At 36.0% G+C, this 23,278-nt stretch overlaps 1 protein-coding gene across 1 annotated transcript; it reads right to left on the bottom strand.

Moving 5' to 3' along the window:
* Positions 1 to 20,161: 20,161 nt before the first annotated feature.
* On the bottom strand, positions 20,162 to 22,086 carry LOC120165820 (ankyrin repeat-containing protein At5g02620-like). The gene is made up of 3 exons (XM_039175257.1): positions 21,657 to 22,086; positions 21,157 to 21,569; positions 20,162 to 21,084 (listed from the first exon to the last, which is right to left on the bottom strand). The coding sequence occupies exons 1-3, from the start codon at positions 21,997 to 21,999 to the stop codon at positions 20,209 to 20,211; spliced, it is 1,632 nt and encodes a 543-aa protein (XP_039031188.1). The 5' UTR covers positions 22,000 to 22,086; the 3' UTR covers positions 20,162 to 20,208.
* Between the last annotated feature and the right edge of the window lie 1,192 nt (positions 22,087 to 23,278).

Raw genomic sequence — 23,278 nt, 5'->3', positions numbered from 1 at the left:
GAGGTTTCCCACAATAATTACATGACTGCAAAGATTGCAACCCAGAAGATCCACCATGTCTAGAAGGCTGAAAAGTTGAAGAACCAGATGCAACAGGTCTGACACTCGCACCGCCTCTTCGAAATGACTCACCCCTGCCTCTCTTGCTAGGGTGTGTAGAAGAATCGACAGAACCAGAAGGCCTCCTGAATCGATTTTGGGCTCGATCACTATCTCTCTTGTGCTCCATACCCAATCGCTTTATTTCTTCAGCAGTCTTGGCTATCTCAACCAATGCATCAATATTCCTCTCCCGGTGGGTATCGACTCGACTCCTGATCTCATACCGGAGTCCATTTTCGAATCTCAAGCATTTATCTGTCTCTGTGTCAACAAGTCCAGGAGCATAACGGCTCAATCGGATGAACTCAACCTCGTAGTCCATAACAGACATATTACCCTACTCCAGATTCTGAAACTCCTGACGTCGCTCCTGCAAGTATCTCTCTCCGATGTAGCGACTCCGAAAGTGAGTCTTAAAAAGATCCCATGTTAACTGGTTTCTCAAAATACTACCAAAAATTGATTGCCACCATCTAAAACTCTCTTTCTTCAACATAGTTAGGGCCCCCTTCAACTTCTGCTCAGGTCCGAGGTCCATCTCATCCATAATCCTCTCTGTGTCCTCCAGCCAATACTCAGCGTCTGTTGGGGGTCCACCAGTAATACCCTCGAATGGAACTACACCAGCAGCGACCAAAGAATTTGAAATCTCAACCGCAATCATATTACTAGGGGCTCTGGAAGCTCTCTGAAACATGCGGAATATAGCTCTATTAATTACGTCTTCATTCACGTCAGTATCCTCATCTCTAGTGACGGAAGGGTCTCTCACAGGAGTAAACTGATTATCATGAGAAAGGGTCAGATATACTTGTGGAACAGGAGGATCACGTGGAGACATCGGATCGTCAATCATAACAGAAGGTCGAGCAACTCGCCCTCGACCATGTCCACGTCCTATCCTACGACCTCTAGCAGCACTCATCGTTGGATCTGTAAGGCTCTACAGAAAGAATTTGAAACATATTTCAGATTAGCATCAGGGATCTCGAGAAAAATTTTAAATCATAAAATAAGGTGACATTTTTTTATTTCTTAAAAATCCAAAATTTAGGACCCATATATAGTCCGAGTGTTTAAAACCGAAAGCTCTGATACCATCAAATGTAACTGATAACTCCGTAAAAAGACTACTTTTAAGGCCTTTTTGACTTAAGTTATTGTTTGTTTAAGGGTACATATAGGTCATTTTAGATATATGTAGCTGTATATAATTGCATTTGTGGTGGTTGTGTTATTTTATTTTATTAAGGTACTATATATATGAAGAGGAAGGTATGGTTTTTAGTGATGTGCAGGGAATAGCAAGCAAAAGGACTCTTTGGGAAGGAATGACGTGGCATCGCACGTTGCTGAAGCAGATTGAAATGCCTTGGCATTTCTGGCGCAGAAAACGACAAAAATATACAGATGTACGTGGACAGCTGGCTCTGCACGTGAAATGATGGCTGTAACAGCCTGCTAGGGGACCACTGACACCTGGAGGATAAGGTTCACATGCAAGGTGTGATTCTAGGGGTATGAGGGGTATTTTACACCCAACAATCACCCAACAACCTCATCATTACCCCTAGATATTTTTATTATTTAAGGACACCTCACAAGAGAGAGGGTGGGGAAGAAAGGAGACGCATATTGTAGCAGAAAAATCATATTTTTATTCCCTTTTCCTTTCTTCTTCTTTGGGTTTTCCTCCATTGATAAAGCTTCAAGGAGTGGCGAGCTAGGCGCCGAGAGGAGCTAGCAAGCTAAGGCGGTTCGTGGTGGTTGAGGAGACCTTCGGTGGCTCGCGTCGAAGGCTTTTTCCTCCATCCCTTTGCTGTTTTATTTTATTTATTTTAGTTGGGTTGTTTGGCAAGAATGATTTTCATGTTTTATTTCATGGAATATTCGAGCCCCACCATGAACTAACTTATTTGGTGGTGGTTGATTTAATGGTTGTTTGAACTTTATTTTAATGGTATATTTAAGTTTATTTCGGTTCTTTATTTGCTTTGCTTATGAATGCTTCACCATCTAGGCTTGTAAGAGGCATGGAAATGTCCATCTCTTAGATGATGGTTAGGTGTTCAGAAGAATCCTAAGCTAAAAATACTTGTAAGTATTCGGAAGAAACACAAGACAAGATCCTCATAAGCAATGGGTTATAGTATTTTCAAGGGGCTTTGAACCGGCCTAGGAGTATTATAACCTAATCCCTTAGATCTCGGAAGAGACTAAGATAGGATTTCAACGACTAAAAAGGGTGATTTTATCAATAGAGTAGGCTGTCCAACATCGTTGAGTGAGAGCATATGCCTTGGCATCCTATTCTGTTAGGTTCCTGTGAGAACATTTTAGGAAAGCCCTATTGAGTAAGTAAAGACCAGATAGCTTAAATTTGCCTGAGAGATAAGTTTAGCATCCTTAGATCTATCCCTACCATTCATTCCATTGAAAGCTTGTCACGTGAGGATTATCTTCTTTTTATTTATTTACTGTTTTTTACCATTTTCCTTTACCATGACATTTCTTTTTGTTACTCATACACATTTCATTTGCCTTGGCATAATAATTTGTGAATACCATTAGCTATACTTAATTAATTTAGAATAGTGCATAAATTTCACTCAATATCCTTCCAATCCCTGTGGAGACGATACTCACTCATCACTGTATTACTTTTGCGATTGTGTATACTTGCACATTATTTGCGTATAATTTTATAGTACTCGCAATACGCAACAAGTTTTTGGCGCCGTTGCCGGGGATTGGTAATTGGCGATATTGAGTTTAGTTGTTGCATCGTTTTTATTTATTTTCTTTGTACATAGTTACTTATTTTTGTGTTTACCTTTTTCAGGGTGTTACGTTGTCGCATGACACGTAAAAGAATCAAAGAACCATTATTTCATATAGAACCTGAGGCTCATGTTGTTCAAAATCAAGTGAAGGACCTGCAGTTCTAAATGCCACGACAATTTCAAATGCTGGGAGTGCTGCTCGACCACAAACTATTAGAGATTACTTATCTCCTACCTTGGATGATCTACAACCTGCTATTATAGCTCCCAAGATTCAGACAACCCAATTCGAGCTCAAACCGGTTATGTTCGACATATTGGACTTGATTGGAAAGTTTGGTGGTGCTCCACATGCGGATGCAAGGTAACATGTTCGAGAATTTTTGGAGGTCTGTGACTCCTTTCGACAATAAGGTGTGCGTGAAGATGTGCTGAAATTGAAGTTATTTCCATATTCTTTGAAAGATGATGCCAGGGCATGGTTCAATGGATTACCTTCCGGCTCGATAAGGTCCTGGGCTGAATTGTGCAAAAAAATTTTGCTACGGCATAATCCACTGAATATGAACAATCATCTTAGGAATGTCGTAGTATCTTTTCACCAAGCTGATGACGAGTCAATGCATGAGTGTTGGGACCGCTACAAAGAATTGCTTCGCAAATATACCAACCATGGATTCCACGACTGGACTCAAGCTGTGATATTCTACAATGGAGCCAATGCACCCACAAGGATGATGCTAGATGCCTGGACAAATGGCACTTTGCTTGACAAATCACCTGAAGAGGCTTTTGGCATTATTGATCGAATTGCTAACCATGATTACCAATTTCCCTCTTCAAGGTTTGAAACTCGAAGAAAGGCATCTGGGACATTCAAGTTGGAAGCTGAAGATTCAGTATCGGCCCAACTCTCTACCATCACCAATATGTTGAAGAATTTGCAACATTCTAATGAGGTGAAAGAAGTGAAGGTTGATAGCTTGGCATGTCTGTTATGCCAAGGCAATCACCATGAATGTGAATGCCCGAACAATCAAAAGTCCATCAACTATGTGGGAAGCTTCAATGGATGGAGTCAGCAGCCCAACTTCTCATGGGAAAATCAAGGAGCTTGTAATGTCACCCATCTCGCTCAGCAGCAGTATATGGATGAGCCCCCAGCCTTGCGAACGAATATGCCATGGCATACTTTTAAGGGGACAACATCTTCTCTAGAGGCCACTATGCAAGACTTTATGGCAACTACAAAGGCTCTATTACATGATCACGACACATCTATTAAGAGTCAAGAAGAAGTATTACAAAGTCATGGAGCATTGTTGCAAAGTCATAATTTGTCTTTGAGAACTTTGGAAATGCAAGTGGATTAAATTGCCACGACATTACAAGAATACCAACCAGACAGATTGCCTAGTGATACTGAAGTCACTAAGGATAAAGGCAGTGAGCAATTTAGTACATTCACCTCAGGGAGTGGCACCCAGATCTACAAAGATGCTAAGTTTGGGGGGGAAACACTCGAAGAACCTAGCTATGAGATTGTGCATGAAGAATCTCAATTGCAAGAGGACTTACATTCGCTAGAGAACAAAGTTGAAGGTTCAATGAGTAAACCCAATGATGGCAGGCAAAATAATGCCACGGCAAACGAAAAACCCCCACTAGCAAAAGTTGATGACCAAAGAGAAGCTGCAGAATTATGCCACGATAATTTTGTAGGCACTTGTGAGTACTTGAAGCTCGATGAAGAAGACAAAGATGAGCTTAAGCATATTTCAAAGGAGACGGGTCAGTCTAGCTTACTCATAGTTAGACCAGGTATGAAATCTGAACCTGTGGATTTCATTGAATTTACTCATCCTAAACCCCAAGTAGCTGCCCATTTTTCTAGGCTAGAAATTGTTAAAGCACTAAGGAATAAAATGGAAAAACAATTCCCTGATGAGAAATTATTATTTGCCACGGCATTGTCGTGGTACGCTAACATTGTAAATTTTCTCGTTAGTGGTGTTTTGCTTCCCTACTTGAATAGCCAGGGTAAGAATAGATTGATGCAGGATGATGACCCCTACTTCTTGAACGACTTTGCTGCCCAAGCAATTAAAAGATGCCACGACAACGGGGAGAGAAAAGAGAGGACTACTGCAAAGGCCCTACAAATCGGGTTCTATAGACTTACACTGAAGGTGGCACTGTTATATATGTGGAGCATTTTGGTCTATACTGGTGCTCCAATCGAACGCGACAAAAATGCCATAACAATTCATGTTTTGGAGTTTGTATCCCTTGAACCCTTTTTAATTTATGTTTTAGAAGTTTTGTTTTGTCGTGAGTGTTTGTTTGTTTATTTTTCTTTGTTTTATTTCTTTATTTTTAATATTAGTTCTTTTTAGGACAAAGGGTGTTTTGGAGGAGGAATATGATGAAATCTCACGAGGGAACTTCATAAGCTGCTGCAAACCAATATGCCACGACAAAGCTAGATGTAATTGAGGCTCTAACAAGACGCAGTCGTGGCACCTGTTCACAAGGAGATGCTCCCACATTGGGCTTATAATCTTCCGGTTATCCTGGACGAGATCTTGCCATCATTTGAGGATGCCACGACATTTGAAAATGTCACTCAGCAAGACAGTACACCCAAGCAGAGGATGCTAACCCAGTCAACATGAACTAGATGACGTCTGAAGTCATCTGTTGGGCGTATGGAGACCTCAACATCTAAGAACACTGAAGGCCCTAGCACACCACCTGCTGAACCCAATTCTGATCCTGACAAAAGCCTCACATCACTGAGGAAGTGCACCAGACGCAATACTACTAGCACTGCCAGCATGACTCCACCACCATCTTAAGAAGACAAGGTACCTTGCATTGCATTGTATTGCATCGTATTACATATCATGTAGTCTAGTTTTAACTTAGTTTTTATTCAACATTGAGGACAATGCTTCTCTCAAGTTTGGGGGAGGTAGTGTTCTTTGTAGAACATGTGCATGATAATATTAGCATAATGTTATGCCATGGCATCAGTAAATGGTAGGACAGTTAGATGAAATGTTTTGATGATACCCGATGATGATAAACTTTTTAGGCTAGAAATTGAATGTAAATGACTATTGAGAATGATAGAACTGACTCTAGGGCTTGATGCTTTGTGAATTATTATTACACGATTTGTATGTTCTCTATACTTAATGAACTTAGGAAATTTTTATGAAAGAACTCTGGTTAGCCTTGGCATTAAAATATGGTATTATGCTTAGATGATAAATCATTAAAAAAAACTCCCTTATCTCTGAATTTTGTTTAACCTTGAATAAATACTTCGGCATAGCTGTAGAGGGACACTCCTCTTTGCTGTGGCATTGCCTGGAACTCTCTTTAATAAATGGCAGCCACGCGCATACGAGTGAATGAAAGTAGTCACGGGATGACTCTGCCTGACTAGCTTAGGGGTGGAAGGTATGCTCCCTTTCACCTAGAGTGTGGGATGGTAGGTGTGATGAGCTGACTCCCTTCGTAGCAGCGTAAAAAAAAGTGAAAAAAAAAAATATACTTATAGTAAGTGAAAAGGGAGTGCAAATGTGCTTAATGAATGAGTTAATGCCGTGGCGAAACTAGGGAACTCAATTAGAAATTGCCTAAATTCGTTAAGTATAGATTAGATACAATCAAGCACACACAACACCATAAAGAATCTTGACCTAGGGAAAAGTACTTGAATTCTTGATATGTCTAGCATGTTGAAGCCAAATTTTCTGAGGGTTGAAATTCAATTTTTATCTTGTTGTCCTACTGTTGAAAATTGCCATGACATTTTGATTGTGTTAATTGTTATCCATTGCTTGAGGACAAGCAATAGCTTAAGTTTGGGGGTGTGATAACTCCGTAAAAAGACTACTTTTAAGGCCTTTTTGACTTAAGTTATTGTTTGTTTAAGGGTACATATAGGTCATTTTAGATATATGTAGCTGCATATAATTGCATTTGTGGTGGTTATGTTATTTTATTTTATTAAGGTGCTATATGAAGAGGAAGGTATGGGTTTTAGTGATGTGCAGGGAATAGTAAGCAAAAGGACTCTTTGGGAAGGAATGTCGTGGCATCGCACGTTGCTGAAGCAGATTGAAATGCCTTGGCATTTCTGGCGCAGAAAACAATAAAAATATATACAGCTGTACGTGGACAGCTGGCTCTGCACGTGAAATGATGGCTGTAACAGCCTGCTAGGGGACCATTGACACCTGGAGGATAAGGTTCACATGCAAGGTGTGATTCTAGGGGTATGAGGGGTATTTTACACCCAACAATCACCCAACAACCTCATCATTACCCCTAGATATTTTTATTATTTAAGGACACCTCACAAGAGAGAGGGTGGGGAAGAAAGGAGACGCATATTGTAGCAGAAAAATCAGATTTTTATTCCCTTTTCCTTTCTTCTTCTTTGGGTTTTCCTCCATTGATAAAGCTTCAAGGAGTGGGAGCTAGGCGCCGAGAGGAGCTAGCGAGCTAAGGTGGTTCGTGGTGGCCGAGGAGACCTTCGGTGGCGCGCGTCGAAGGCTTTTTCCTCCATCCCTTTGCTGTTTTATTTTATTTATTTTAGTTGGGTTGTTTGGCAAGAATGATTTTCATGTTTTATTTCATGGAATATTCGAGCCCCACCATGAACTAACTTATTTGGTGGTGGTTGATTTAATGGTTGTTTGAACTTTATTTTAATGGTATATTTAAGTTTATTTCGGTTCTTTATTTGCTTTGCTTATGAATGCTTCACCATCTAGGCTTGTAAGAGGCATGGAAATGTCCATCTCTTAGATGATGGTTAGGTGTTCGGAAGAATCCTAAGCTAAAAATACTTGTAAGTATTCGGAAGAAACACAAGACAAGATCCTCATAAGCAATGGGTTATAGTATTTTCAAGGGGCTTTGAACTGACCTAGGAGTATTATAACCTAATTCCTTAGATCTCGGAAGAGACTAAGATAGGATTTCAACGACTAAAAAGGGTGTCTTTATCAATAGAGTAGGTTGTCCAACATTGTTGAGTGAGAGCATATGCCTTGGCATCCTATTCTGTTAGGTTCCTGTGAGAACATTTTAGGAAAGCCCTGTCGAGTAAGTAAAGACCAGATAGCTTAAATCTGCCTGAGAGATAAGTTTAGCATCCTTAGATCAATCCCTACCATTCATTCCATTGAAAGCTTGTCACGTGAGGATTATCTTCTTTTTATTTATTTACTGTTTTTTTTTACCATTTTCCTTTGCCATGACATTTCTTTTTGTTACTCATACACATTTCATTTGCCTCGGCATAATAATTTGTTAATACCATTAGCTATACTTAAATTAATTTAGAATAGTGCATAAATTTCACTCAATATCCTTCCAATCCCTGTGGAGACGATACTCACTCATCATTGTATTACTTTTGCGATTGTGTATACTTGCACATTATTTGCGTATAATTTTATAGTACTCGCAATACGCAACAGTAACCCCCAGACCCGGTCTGTAAGTTAGACCCAAACCTAAGTGGTCACATGTCCTATTCAGAGGGTTTTTTTTAACAACTTATAGAACATTAAATATAATATAGAACAAAATATTAATAATACAGATATATCCAAAACGATAGCAAATACATGTCACCAAATATAACCGAAAAACATATAGAGCTATATGTGCGTACAAAATAAGTAGTTGATCTCTCCTGATGCCAAATCTGTTAGTTTACGGTATGTTGTTATCTGAAAAAAGTAAAAACTACAGAATGAGCTAAAAAGCCCAGTGTGCTCCATATAGTGTATAAAAACATATTAACAAAATATTTTAATAAAATTTGTTTATGCAACATGTTTTGAAAACATGAACACTACCCCCAACCTTTCACAATCTGTTTGTGTAGGTTCACCAGAACCATACACCCCGCACAACCAGTAAGGCCCTGAGCACACAGCCGAGGAGCCTACAGATAATCTTCCTCCAATAATATCTCCCCCAATGATTGTAATTAACATGAATGTATTCGCGTAAAATAATGAATAATTCTTTTAAAAACATAAGAATGTTTCAAGCTTAAAAACCATAAACAGAAATACAAAAATCAAAAATCAAATCAGTAATGTATGGTAATTCAGATGTTGGGTAATCAGTATTCATAAAACGGTATAAAATACCGTAACCAGAAATCATATCAGAAATATGCATTAAATCAGAAATCAGATACACGATATTCATATATTTATATACTTTAAAACAATAATATAACACTATCAGGAAACACACATGTAACAGTCTGAGAAATCATATAGGGAAGCCTATTACTGCTTTTGTCGATCACGCTCTGCTGTAGCGTTAGATCCTACAAATTGAAAAAAAAAATCCATATTGGAATCCTAATATAACTAATCTAAATAATATTTAAATAATTTACGGAAACCTACGGGTAATTCTCGTAGTACGCAGTTCAGGCTGATCTAACGAACGAACATCTCCGGACCTAACTGATTCTCGCTCAGGTGAAACACGAGTACCTTTATAAAATATTTTTATTGAATCAATTCCTTAACCAAAACTCAAATAAATAATCAAAATACTAAAATACTAAGCCTTTTTGGGTTCACGTGCTCTATTTGGGAATTTTTTGTCAGAATTTGGCAAAACGGACTTCGGAATCAGATTCAGGACGTCAAAAAACATAAAGTATGACCTTCCGGATATTTAAATTATTGGTCAAAGTCAAAGGGTTTGACTGACAATTTGGAGACTTTCGGATTCAAATTTGGTGAAACGGACCCCAAAAACGGATTCAGGACATCGAAAAATGTTAGGATAAGTATTCTCGGAAAAGATTAACGGCCGTCCAATAGCCGGTCAAAGTTCGGGTCAAATGAGGTCAACAAACTGTCAACCATTTTACAGAAATATCACCCTTTTTAAATTAATTACTAAAATAGTACCTATTTCGAATTAATTACTAAAATAGCACCGGTCAACGGTCAACGGTCGGGTCGGGTCGGGTCGGAACCGGTCAAACCAGTTATTTTTGCCTTCCCCACGTGCAGTGGGGGCATGTGCGGCGTCGATAAGTGTCAGAATATTTATAGAAAAATTTCTAAAAATTATTTTGAGTGATTTCGAGATACTTACAAAGCTCGGTTCAAATTTTTGAATGGCGGAGAGCTCGATTTCAACAAATCGAAAACTTTGACCGCTTCACCTCCCCACGAACCGCCGTCGACGGAGACCAAGGTTGACACCGGCGGACTCGGAACAGCACAAGGAACACGATAGATAATAGAATTTTGATGTTAAAGAGGTGATTAATGAATAGGAATGAGTTTAAATATGAGTATGTAAGTTAAAAATAAGAAAGGGGATGATATATGAAGTATTAAGCTGAAAATAGTGGATTTTCGGGCATAAAAGAGGATTCTGGGCAGAGTGCATCGATGCACATTCATAGTGCATCGATGCATCAAGGTTAAAACCCAGAAATTACTTGAAGGTGTATCGATGCATTGGTAATGCATCGATGCACTCTTTTAAAATAGAAACATCGAATGCAATTAGTGCATCGATGCATAAGGCATGCATCGATGCATCCCAGTAATAATACAACATCGAATGCATTTTATGCACCGATGCATCAGTAGTGCATCGATGCATACCTTCATTAAAAGATGAAATTGGCTTTTCTCTGAGCCTAAGGAGTGATAGTTTCGAATATATCAATCAGTATACTGATAAGTATTAATGTATTATTATGTAGATATAGAATGAAAGCTTATTCCGGAACAAACTAAGGATTAGGACTGATTCAAACAACGAGGCCCAGGTGAGTGCAATTTAAATTGTACTTATGTATCAAATAAACATTGGCTTGCGATGAGCGAGTGATGGAGTCACTATGGTAAGAAGGGACTCCTAAAAATGTTATTTGAATTTTGATTCTTATGTTTGCATGAGTGCATGAAAATGGGTACATATGTTATATGTATTGCATATGTTACATGAATTGAATGAATATATGTTAGTGTGATAAGCTATATGAACGGGTTTAAATAGTATATGTGATTATATAAGTTTATAATATAAATATGTGATATAGGACATAAGTTAAAGAACTATATGATATTAGATAAGATAAGCATATGCTATTATAATTGACTATAGGATCACGAACTATGTAAAAATAGCAAGGACTTATGTGATAGCAAGAGAAAATGATATAAAATAGATGATATTGATATAAATGATAAGTTAAACGACATAGACATATGTGATTATATGAAAAAGAATATAAGTTATGTGATTATGAACATGTGGATATAGGTCTAGTTGAAGATATAATACAAGATATAAATTACACGAGTTAAATATATGAAATTAGTATAACCAACTTATGAAATGAATGAAAAGTGAGACAAGTTAAATAACATTGACCTATAGGACAATATGAAAATAATATATAAATTAGGAGACATTGACAGAAGTGATTATATGAACATGTAAGATAAGCTATATGGGAAGAGTTATGGGCTTAAATGAACATATAATATATGAGTCATATAGTAAAGATCTATGAAGCTATAGGAAGATGTTATGGGAGTTATGTGATGATAAGTTATAAGAATATATAGGTAACAAGTTATGTGAAATTGAATTAAGTAAATATATGAAACTAGGATATAAATAATGTGAGATAAGTTATAGGGCATTGATATACGAACTATATGAAAGTATGTACATGAATATTTGTATAAGTTTATATGTTATTCTATGTGATATATGATGTATATATGAACATATGTGAATAAGATATGACATGTGTGTTTAGAGGAAAAATGAGAAATGATATAATCCATATGAAATGATCTACGTGATTACATGTAATACGTGATTACATACACTTGACATAAAGGTTATATGATATGAAATGTACGTTCACACATACATATGGTATGTGACAGAAGAAAAGGAACAAGTGATATGAAACATAAGAATAATGCCCATAGTATATGATATGAGAGCTATAGGTATAGTTGGCATGCCAAGAGTCGAGGGTTCTACGCGGTCCTTCGGGATATATATATATTCTGTGGAACATGTGTGAAGTCTTGTAAGACACATACTTGATCCCTAGTATATGTATATTATTCTTAAGGAATAATATGTGGTCCTTATGGACATTATTATATGGCACTACGGTGCAATTCTACGCGGTCCTTCGGGATATATATATATTCTGTGGAACATGTGTGAAGTCTTGTAAGACACATACTTGATCCCTAGTATATGTATATGATTCTTAAGGAATAATATGTGGTCCTTATGGACATTATTATATGGCACTACGGTGCAATTCTACGTGGCACTTCGGTGCAATTATACGAGCTGTGGTGACAGCATTAGTGCACAACCTCAATGTACTCACATACCTCTATTCTCAATAATATACATGGGCAATTGAAATACAAACTTTAAAGTGAAAGTGGTACAAGAAGGTAAGTTTCGTATGTGCATGATATGATTATATATGTTATCATGTAATAGATACATGCATATTGAAATGTCATGATCAAATATTTAGAATACATATTCATCTGATGAAATGGGTATTGATTGGAAAAATGTATGATATTATATGATAGATATGTTAATGATAATGATAGTATTTGTACAGGTATGTGTTTTGTTATATGAAATGTTCTATGGTTTTTATTATATGTTTATATGCCTCACTAAGTCAACGACTTAGCGTGTGATTGTTTCACACGTAGGTTTCGAGAAGAGTAAAGAGCAATATGGAGCAAGACCGGTCAGTTCTCCTTACCAAATGTCAGATCAGAAAAGAGGTGAATAATACGTATTTTAATAAATAAAGTTTTAGTTGGCATGTAATCAAAAGAATATATATTGTATAAGCTCTAAATAGTTTTGTAAACGTTTTGAATAAGTTCAATGTTATAAAAGTTTTTAAATTACTCACTATTTTATATGAATAAATGTTTGAAAAGACAATGTGATACATCGGACTCGTATCCGGGTCGGATACGGGTTGGGGGTGTTACATTTAATGGTATCAGAGCTAAGGTTTAGCCGATTCTAGGCTTAAACCGAAGTCAAAGGAGGTTTAAAAATGTGTACATGCCAACTAAAGGTGAAAATTTCTGATCTGATAGTATAAGGAGTATATTGTCTTGCTAATAGAATAAGATTTGTATGAGATAGTAAGAATTGATTATAGAAAAATTCAAAGTAAAGTAAATTGATAACTGACAAATCTGATGCTGATAGCAATTCACCTGCCCTGGCCAGGCAGGATGAAGAGCAGAAACCTCAGAAAGTGTCTTATAAGATTAAAGGTTGATTTCAGAAAGTTGAAATCATATTAGAATAGTGATAGAAGATCTTTATTGTTTTGAATCGGAAAAGTTATATGAATTAGTTTTGTTAGTATGTGGATAAGATAGAATATGGTGAACAAGTGTCACCATAAGAGTGTTAAAAGATCAAATGATGCAGTGAGAATTGCAAAAGAGTTCCAGGATAAGTGCATCAGTGACAAGTGTATAAGGTATATGAAGCTAGAGTTTATGATTTTGATACAGGGGGAAATCGTAATGTGTATGGACAAGAGTACAGTTTGATGAGTAGAGTGAAAGGTTGTGAAGCTAATTTAAATGAAATGATGCATGCAAGTGATGTGTAGAGGGCTGGTGCCTGGATTAAAAGGAGTGTTGTAGGTGTTGAAATGGGTCCCTTTTCAAAAAGTGGTTATTGTGTTAAGGTTTTGGAGAAAACTCAGAATGATTAAGGGAACTAGTATTTCATAAATTAGCACTACCAAAGAGAGATAGAGATTATGATTTTCAACTACAAACTTGATTGGAATTGGTGGTATTTGAAGATAAAAGATCAATTGGAGGAAAGTCAGACTCATTTAAGTAGTAGAGTCTGGTTATGGATAATTGAATGAAAAGTTAAAGATATATATATGAAATTGGAGGAATGAATTCAGAGTTTTGCTAGAAATTATATAAAGTGAAGAATAAGAAGTATTTTAAATGGATCAAGTGATGTAGATACTGTTTTGCATTCTAAAAGGAAAAAGTTAGCGTTGGCTAACAAGAATATGTGATGGGAATGTACGGGAAGTATAAGAATGTAAGATATTGTCGGGATATGATAATCAAATATGGAATGGATCTGGATACAATTGTATATTTGAGTAAAGCTGGGAATTGATAAGAAGAGTTTGAGAATGTGTATATCGATAATTAGTTTATAAGACAAAGAAAGTCATAATGTTGAGTTTGAACAACGGAAATTTCGGGATTTATATGATTGGATGATTAGGACTTGTGCCCTAGATTGAACAGATGTTATTGAATAGTTGTCATAGTAAAGGTGATAGAGTTATAAGATTGAAATGAAAGATAAAGTTGAGTTAATTGATTATGATGTGAATTTGAATATAGTTGTATATTCTGAGCAGATAGCTATGATGTAGAAACAGAGATAAGTATTTGCATGGAACCTTCAGGAAGGAAAATACAAGTATAAGAAATGATAAAGAATGAAGTTATGTATAAGAAATGGGTTATCAGAGTAATGAGGATGCAATGAACATTGGTACATAAAGATGAGTATAAGTGATAAGATAAGAGTATGTGAATATGAAAAGAAATATATGATTTGTGTATAAGGAATAAATAAAGGAAAAATGGAATAAAGAAAGGAAATGGATTGAGGTTATAAGTTACTGTGTTTATGATAAGTAACAGAAAATAAATGTATAAAGGAAAAAGACAATTGAAGAAATACAGGAAGGAAAAAGTAAGTAAATGAGGTAACATGAGAACAATAGAAGATATGTTCTTATTGATTTGTTCAGTGAAAATTCGAGGACGAATTTTCTTTAAAGGAGGGGAGATTTGTAACATCCTCAATACCGGGTTAGTGACCAAATTATAAAATTTTAGAAATTGGTGATTAAAGTAGGATAATTGAATAGTTCAATGACTTATTGGAAATATGATGAAGGTTATTCAATAATTATTAAAGGAAATAAAGGGTAAATTGGTCATTTGACCAGAAATATTTTTTTTATCTTTCTTTTAGGGTTATAAAACACGTGGGAAAGGAGAGAATTATCCAGAGTCTTCTTCTCCAACTTCTTCTTCTCCCCGTAAGCCTCATTTAAAGGTGAGTTTAATTTCAACTGTTTAATTCTTGGATTTATAAGTTGATTTTTATTCTTGGAGTATTATATAAGCTTAAGGAAAGCTTATATAAGCTTTAAACATCAAGAATAGAGAATTAGAAAGGAAATGATATGAAGGGTGTAGAAATGAAATTTTGTTATAGAAAGGTTTTTGTAGTTCTAAAGATGGATTTGACTTGTCAAGGGTATAATTAAAAAGCTAGAAGCAATAGAATTGAATTTGGAACATGTTGAAAATTTAGTGTAATTCTTGAATTACATATGGAGAATAGAATTTTGATGTTAAAGAGGTGATTAATGAATAGGAATGAGTTTGAATATGAGTATGTAAGTTAAAAATAAGAAAGGGGATGATATATGAAGTATTAAGCTGAAAAGAGTGGATTTTCGGGCATAAAAGAGGATTCTGGGCAGAGTGCATCGATGCATATTCATAGTGCATCGATGCATCAAGGTTAAAACCCAGAAATTACTTGAAGGTGTATCGATGCATTGGTAATGCATCGATGCACTCTTTTAAAATAGAAACATCGAATGCAATTAGTGCATCGATGCATAAGGCATGCATCGATGCATCCCAGTAATAATACAACATCGAATGCATTTTATGCACCGATGCATCAGTAGTGCATCGATGCATACCTTCATTAAAAGATGAAATTGGCTTTTCTCTTAGCCTAAGGAGTGATAGTTTCGAATATATCAATCAGTATACTGATAAGTATTAATGTATTATTATGTAGATATAGAATGAAAGCTTGTTCCGGAACAAACTAAGGATTAGGATTGATTCAAACAACGAGGCCCAGGTGAGTGCAATTTAAATTGTACTTATGTATCAAATAAACATTGGCTTGCGATGAGCCAGTGATGGAGTCACTATGGTAAGAAGGGACTCCTAAAATGTTATTTGAATTGTGATTCTTATGTTTGCATGAGTGCATGAAAATGGGTACATATGTTATATGTATTGCATATGTTACATGAATTGAATGAATATATGTTAGTGTGATAAGTTATGTGAACGGGTTTAAATAGTATATGTGATTATATAAGTTTATAATAAATATGTGATATAGGACATAAGTTAAAGAACTATATGATTAGATAAGATAAGCATATGCTATTATAATTGACTATAGGATCACGAACTATGTAAAAATAGCAAGGACTTATGTGATAGCAAGAGAAAATGATATAAAATAGATGATATTGATATAAATGATAAGTTAAACGACATAGACATATGTGATTATATGAAAAAGAATATAAGTTATGTGATTATGAACATATGGATATAGGTCTAGTTGAAGATATAATAACAAGATATAAATTACACGAGTTAAATATATGAGAATTAGTATAACCAACTTATGAGATGAAATGAAAAGTGAGACAAGTTAAATAACATTGACCTATAGGACAATATGAAAATAATATATAAATTAGGAGACATTGACAGAAGTGATTATATGAACATGTAAGATAAGCTATATGGGAAGAGTTATGGGCTTAAATGAACATATAATATATGAGTCATATAGTAAAGATCTATGAAGCTATAGGAAGATGTTATGGGAGTTATGTGATGATAAGTTATAAGAATATATATAGGTAACAAGTTATGTGAAATTGAATTAAGTAAATATATGAAACTAGGATATAAATAATGTGAGATAAGTTATAGGGCATTGATATACGAACTATATGAAAGTATGTACATGAATATTTGTATAAGTTTATATGTTATTCTATGTGATATATGATGTATATATGAACATATGTGAATAAGATAAGACATGTGTGTTTACAGGAAAAATGAGAAATGATATAATCCATATGAAATGATCTACGTGATTACATGTAATACGTGATTACATGCACTTGAGATAAAGGTTATATGATATGAAATGTACGTTCACACATACATATGGTATGTGACAGAAGAAAAGGAACAAGTGATATGAAACATAAGAATAATGCCCATAGTATATGATATGAGAGCTATAGGTATAGTTGGCATGCCAAGAGTCGAGGGTTCTATGCGGTCCTTCGGGATATATATATATTATGTGGAACATGTGTGAAGTCTTGTAAGACACATACTTGATCCCTAGTATATGTATATTATTCTTAAGGAATAATATGTGGTCCTTATGGACATTATTATATGGCACTACGGTGCAATTCTACGCGGTCCTTCGGGATATATATATATTTTGTGGAACATGTGTGAAGTCTTGTAAGACACATACTTGATCCCTAGTATATGTATATGATTCTTAAGGAATAATATGTGGTCCTTATGGACATTATTATATGGCACTACGGTGTAATTCTACGTGGCACTTCGGTGCAATTATACGAGCTGTGGTGACAGCATTAGTGCACAACCTCAATGTACTCACATACCTCTATTCTCAATAATATACATGGGCAATTGAAATACAAACTTTAAAGTGAAAGTGGTACAATAAGGTAAGTTTCGTACGTGCATGATATGATTATATATGTTATCATGTAATAGATACATGCATATTGAAATGTCATGATCAAATATTTAGAATACATATTCATCGGATGAAATGGGTATTGATTGGAAAAATGTATGATATTATATGATAGATATGTTAATGATAATGATAGTATTTGTACAGGTATGTGTTTTGTTATATGAAATGTTCTATGGTTTTTATTATATGTTTATATGCCTCACTAAGTCAACGACTTAGCGTGTGATTGTTTCACACGTAGGTTTCGAGAAGAGTAAAGAGCAATATGGAGCAAGACCGGTCAGTTCTCCTTACCAAATGTCAGATCAGAAAAGAGGTGAATAATACGTATTTTAATAAATAAAGTTTTAGTTGGCATGTAATCAAAAGAATATATATTGTATAAGCTCTGAATAGTTTTGTAAACGTTTTGAATAAGTTCAATGTTATAAAAGTTTTTAAATTACTCACTATTTTATATGAATAAATGTTTGAAAAGACAATGTGACACTTCGGACTCGTATCCGGGTCGGATACGGGTTAGGGGTGTTACAAAAACTAGTTGTAGTTTTCTGTCTTTTACTCCTCCTAGGTTCATTAACAAGATTAGTATCTCTAACATGTTTATGTGACGATGAAGGAGTAAGATTGTCATGCACCGAAATAGATTTCTTCAAAGGAAATATTTTCAAAGAAGACATTATCTCTAGATTCACAGATTAAATAATCATGCAAAGACATAAATCAATAAGCTACACTATTCAAGGCATAACCAATGAAAACAACTTCAAAAGTTTTAGAACAAATAGAAGTCTTTTTAAAAGATGGCAAACCTACTTTAGCTAAACACCCTCACACTTTCAAGTAATTCAAATTAGGGTCATAACCTTTTCATAATTCAAAAGAGGTACATTCTAGTTTTTTTTATAAGGTACTCTATTAAGAATATGATTTGCACTAAGAACAGTCTCATCCCACATATTATTCGATAAGCCTGAGTTTAATAAAAGAGCATTCATCATTTCTTTTAATCTTTTATTTTTCCTTTCAGGTATAGCATTTTGTTGTGGGAAATAGAGGGCAAAAAAAACTCTTGAATAATTCCATGTTTTTCACATATTTCTTTAAGAAAGTTAGAACCGTATTCTACTTCTGTCTTGCTTTAGTATTTTCACTGTCATTTTCTTACTAGAGATAGCTTAGAAACGACTTAATAAACTCTGACGAACAACGTATTAAGGGAAGGTGTTAAACATTTCTTTAGGAGAAGTCGTAGGATTCCATAATAAACTCAACATTTTATCCTTCTTAAGTATTTAACATATGTGAGGTCTTGTTGAGTTGTCGTATCTTGTAAATTCAGTTATCAACATTCTTTTGCTGCAACATTTATTATTTACTTCAAAATAATATACACTCGAAATATAATCGGCTCTAATCGTCCATAACTTTTCTCCCACAGATTTCATCTCTGAACGACAGCTTGTAAAGGGCACTACACATTGAAATGTCAATGCAAACATCTTTCTTAATATCTTTGTATCTACGACTTCTTTCATCCTCCGATCCACCAGTTCCGCTACCTATCCTTCATTATACTTCTGGAATCCCTGCATTGACAGTAAAATAATGAATTCCAAGATGCAAATACGAGCTAGTTATTGTTTTTGAAGACCGAATATCTTAAGCTTTGAGTGACTTAAAACCCCAAGAACTCAACTTCACTATCTGTATGGGAATCCTATTTCGTAAACATGAGAAAAATCATTTAACATGGAACTAGTTAGACTCTAATATATGCTCATACTGAAACCCATTTCAAGACTTCATGTGGGGTTGGCCTGTGTGTTTTCGCATGTTTAGGGTTTGTTAACAATTATGATGAGAGCTTGTTTAAATGTGATTTTCGTTTGTTTAAGGAAGGTGGTTCGAATATGGTGGAAGTGGTGGGTGTTTAGAAAAAATAAAAATTAGAAAGTTTTAAGAGATATATTTAGATATAAAATCATCATTCATGGATTATTTGATGTTCTAGCCGTAGTTTTGGAGTAAAACTAGAAATTGGAGACTAAGTCATAACATATAGGATATGTGCAGCAGCCTCAGGAAAAATATATTGGCGCGCGCGGCATTCAGAGACTGAATTCTACCCAGGAATGAGATGATCTTCAAATATAAACCAGTTTCGACTGTTCAACAAAACCCATAATAATACCACAAGATTTGTGAACTCAGCAATAAACATTAAAGGAAGCAAGGAAGCAAGATTTCCAAATCATTTGTTAGAAATTTGGAAATGAAAAAATTATCGGTTATAATTTTAGTTAAAAAATAACAATTTTTATTCAAGTATTTATATTAGGTCATGAAGAACCTTCAACTACATGGAAAACAGGAAAAAACTTTTTTTAAAAAAGGAAGAAAAAAAAGTACAGAGCATACACGAACTAGTGCGGCATTGGTTCAAACCATAAATTTGGGATTGAGAGCAAGTAATCTTGTGTTGCCTAAGAATAACAGTTAGTGGTTAAGTTATAGCCAGGAGGAGACGAACTGTAATGCCATAGGTAATGTGGGTGAGCATCGAGTCTTATTAGATGGCATACATTTTGTTGAGCTCATCGTTTAGTATTTCACTATCTGACATCATAGACAATGGATAGGATCGTGACACGCTCTCCATTGACGATCTTCGATTATTTCGTTTGTTTGAAGCCTCGATCCGATGCCTAATCACCCAATAGCACATAGTGCCTAAAGTCGTGAGCATTATACCTGCTCCGATAATGGTAACTCCGATAGCTAGCCATCTTTGGTCTCCGACCACGACAAAACACAAGGCTAAGTATGCCACCGAAACAAGCACACAAGCCAACCACATCAACTTGTTGATAACAGCCATCATCTGCTTCTTTGCCTTGCTCTCAATGACTACAACCGAGGTTTGAACCACCACAACTGCCAGGGAAATGAAGAGGGAAATGGAATCGAAGATGAAGAATATTAAGAAAGCAGGGTTTTCACCGATATTTGCTTCTCCGAGGGAGAATCCAGGAGGGATGTCTTCTTCATCGTCCACAAACTGACCGGGGACTTGGAAAATGGCAGCAAAGGCAACTGTGGCAATTAAGACGGCAACAACAGTGGTGGAGTTTATTGCATTGTTGAGGCCTTCGGAATGCATTTTGTGGAGCCTTTTGGCAATGCCTTGGACATGTTTTCGAGTTTGTCGGGTGTGTTCTAGTTGATTGTGCACTTCATGCTTTATGTCGCTCACCGTCTGTTTCAACTCCCGGGCAGGATTTTGTGGTGCAGGCTTGATCGATCGAGCACTTTGAACCCCATGCTGCTGCAGCGTCGCAGCTATCTCAGGTTGCCCGGTTTTCTCAGCTGTGTCGAAAGCAGTTTCATTACTCTTATTAACAGCTTTCGTGTCGGTTTCTTTGTATCCAAGCAGAAACTTAACAATCTGCACTAAGAAAAAGATTGCTTTATTTGCTAATCAAACATGAATGGATGAAGGCAAAAAGGGGGTGATTACCTCAGCTCTTCCCTTCCTGGAAGCTATATGCAAGGCCGTATTTCCTTTGGTATCGACCATGTTTATCATCAATGAAGGATTCACTTTGATCAGTTCTTCCACCACCACAAGATTTTGGCCTTTCACCGCCATGTGAAGCGCAGTCTGACCTTTTTTATCCGTCCTCGGTGCAATCCCGGGTTCACTAGCCAAAAGGGCCCTCACAACTTCCACGTGCCCATTTCTTGCTGCGGAATGTAAAGCTGTTTTGCCATTACTCCTGGCTATGGTAGCCAGCCCACTACCTGCCTCCAATAAGAACTTCACAATCTCTATATGGCCTTGTGTTGCTGCCGTGTGCAATGCGGTGGTGTTCGATAAATCAACGGTCATTGCCAACTCTGGATGGACTGCCAGAAGCACTTTCAATATCTCTGCAACAATGCCACAATAAAACATCATATTCACCTCCAAAAACCAAACATTTTCAGACACAGCCTCCTCTTAATTGGAAAACCTACCTAAATCGCCTTGTTTAGCAGCAATGTGGAATGCATCAAAGCCACTTCTAGCTTTCATCCCAGCGTCTGCAAGATCATAATACTTGATCATCTCCTCAACCAATTCGACATAACCGTATTCGGCTGCGACATAGAGGGCGGTTTCACCGGATGAATTCTGTTTAGGCAACAGTTTCTTCAGCTCATCCTCCTCGGTATTTGTTAAGATTTCTGACACCACGGCAAGGTTCCCAGCTCTTGCCGCAGCATGAAGGGACGTATCATCACGTTTTCCCGTTAATTGTTTGGTCATCTTTTTCCTACGAGCAGGAACAGATGGCTGCTCGCTTGAAGGTCCCTCCATTGTAATCGAAATCAAGATTTCTTCTTAGATTATCTTTATATATGAATTGAAAGGTTGTTTTTCATCTGGAATAAAAGAAAACCCGGATCAAAAGTTAAAAAATAAGAACATCATTCATCAAAAACCAACTAGTGAAATGAGATTCTAAACAAGTCTTGAATCCAATGGAGCTTGATTCCTTCCTATAGTGTAGTGTTTTACAACAACAACACCCAACACGAGCTTTCCAAAAGCACAAAATGAGGTTCTCTTTGAATGAAAAGGAAAAGAAAACAGGTTTAGAAACCAATCTAAAGCATAAAAGTAAACAACCCCAGAAACCAAAAGGAAAAGAAAAAGGAAACCTTTTTCATCCATTTTGCAAAGAGAACAAGCATGATAAATAACAATTACCCTAGTTTGAATGAAGGAGCTATTTTTTCTCCCGTTCGTTAAAAAACAAAGCACCCATTTAAGTTAGAAAAAACTAGAACAAGAAAAGAATGTTGAAGCTTTGGCTCTTCGACTTATGCGAATCTAAAACTCGTCCACCCCACAAACTATTCCAATCTAACCAATAAAATGGAGACTTATGTAACGGTGATGATCGAAAGAAATATATGGAAAATGATTCCTTTTTCTTCTTCTGGAAAACAAAAACAGCTAAAGCCTAAATGGAGCCATGTTGGCTTATGAGACCAACGGAATTAACAGAAGCCACGCGCCTCTCCAATCGTTTGAATTAGCTATGCCATTTTAAGATGCTTTTCTAGAGGCAGAATTGTAAAAAATAAAAATAAAAATAATTCCACCCTTAGACTTTTTTTCTTTTATAATTTAAACTTCAAATTATCAATTTTCTTTTAAAAATACCAATTTATGGGCGTTTTTATTGAATATCACCCCAGCAAAATTATTTTAGAGATTAACATTCATTCTACATAATTTCTTGAATCGACACTCTTTTAGCAAAGATGCACCACGTTCTATGTGCTTTTCAGGAGACGCTTTTGATATTCAATACCTTTTGTTGACACTTTAAATAATATCATGGAGTAGACACTTTGAAAGGTGTCCATCTCAAGCTTATAACTTGATGCCATACTTGCTCATTGGAAGTGCAACGACTTGCAGCTAGGAAGGTTGAACAACATTACATAGTGTAGGAGAGTAATATAATTGGAAACACAAACATGCATGGATCTGCTCTTCTTGGGTCGGATTGCCAAAACACTAGTGTGAATTGGACTTCCATTTTTCTTGGGCTGCAGTTATGAAGCTCTTTGAGTATTGTTCTGAG

This window comes from Hibiscus syriacus, unplaced genomic scaffold (genome assembly GCF_006381635.1).
Source record: "Hibiscus syriacus cultivar Baekdansim isolate YM2019G1 unplaced genomic scaffold, ASM638163v2 tig00111614_pilon, whole genome shotgun sequence".
In the NCBI taxonomy this organism is placed as follows: Eukaryota; Viridiplantae; Streptophyta; class Magnoliopsida; order Malvales; family Malvaceae; genus Hibiscus; species Hibiscus syriacus.
This window is presented reverse-complemented; position numbering and strand designations above follow the sequence as displayed.

Excerpts from the sequence above, each read along its gene's own strand:
- LOC120165820 (XM_039175257.1), bottom strand. The coding sequence starts at position 21,999 with ATGGAGGGACCTTCAAGCGAGCAGCCATCTGTTCCTGCTCGTAGGAAA. Across the intron at positions 21,570-21,656 it reads TGCTAAACAAGGCGATTTAG|AGATATTGAAAGTGCTTCTG; the intron begins GTAGGTTTTCCA and ends GCATTGTTGCAG. Across the intron at positions 21,085-21,156 it reads CCAGGAAGGGAAGAGCTGAG|ATTGTTAAGTTTCTGCTTGG; the intron begins GTAATCACCCCC and ends TTCTTAGTGCAG.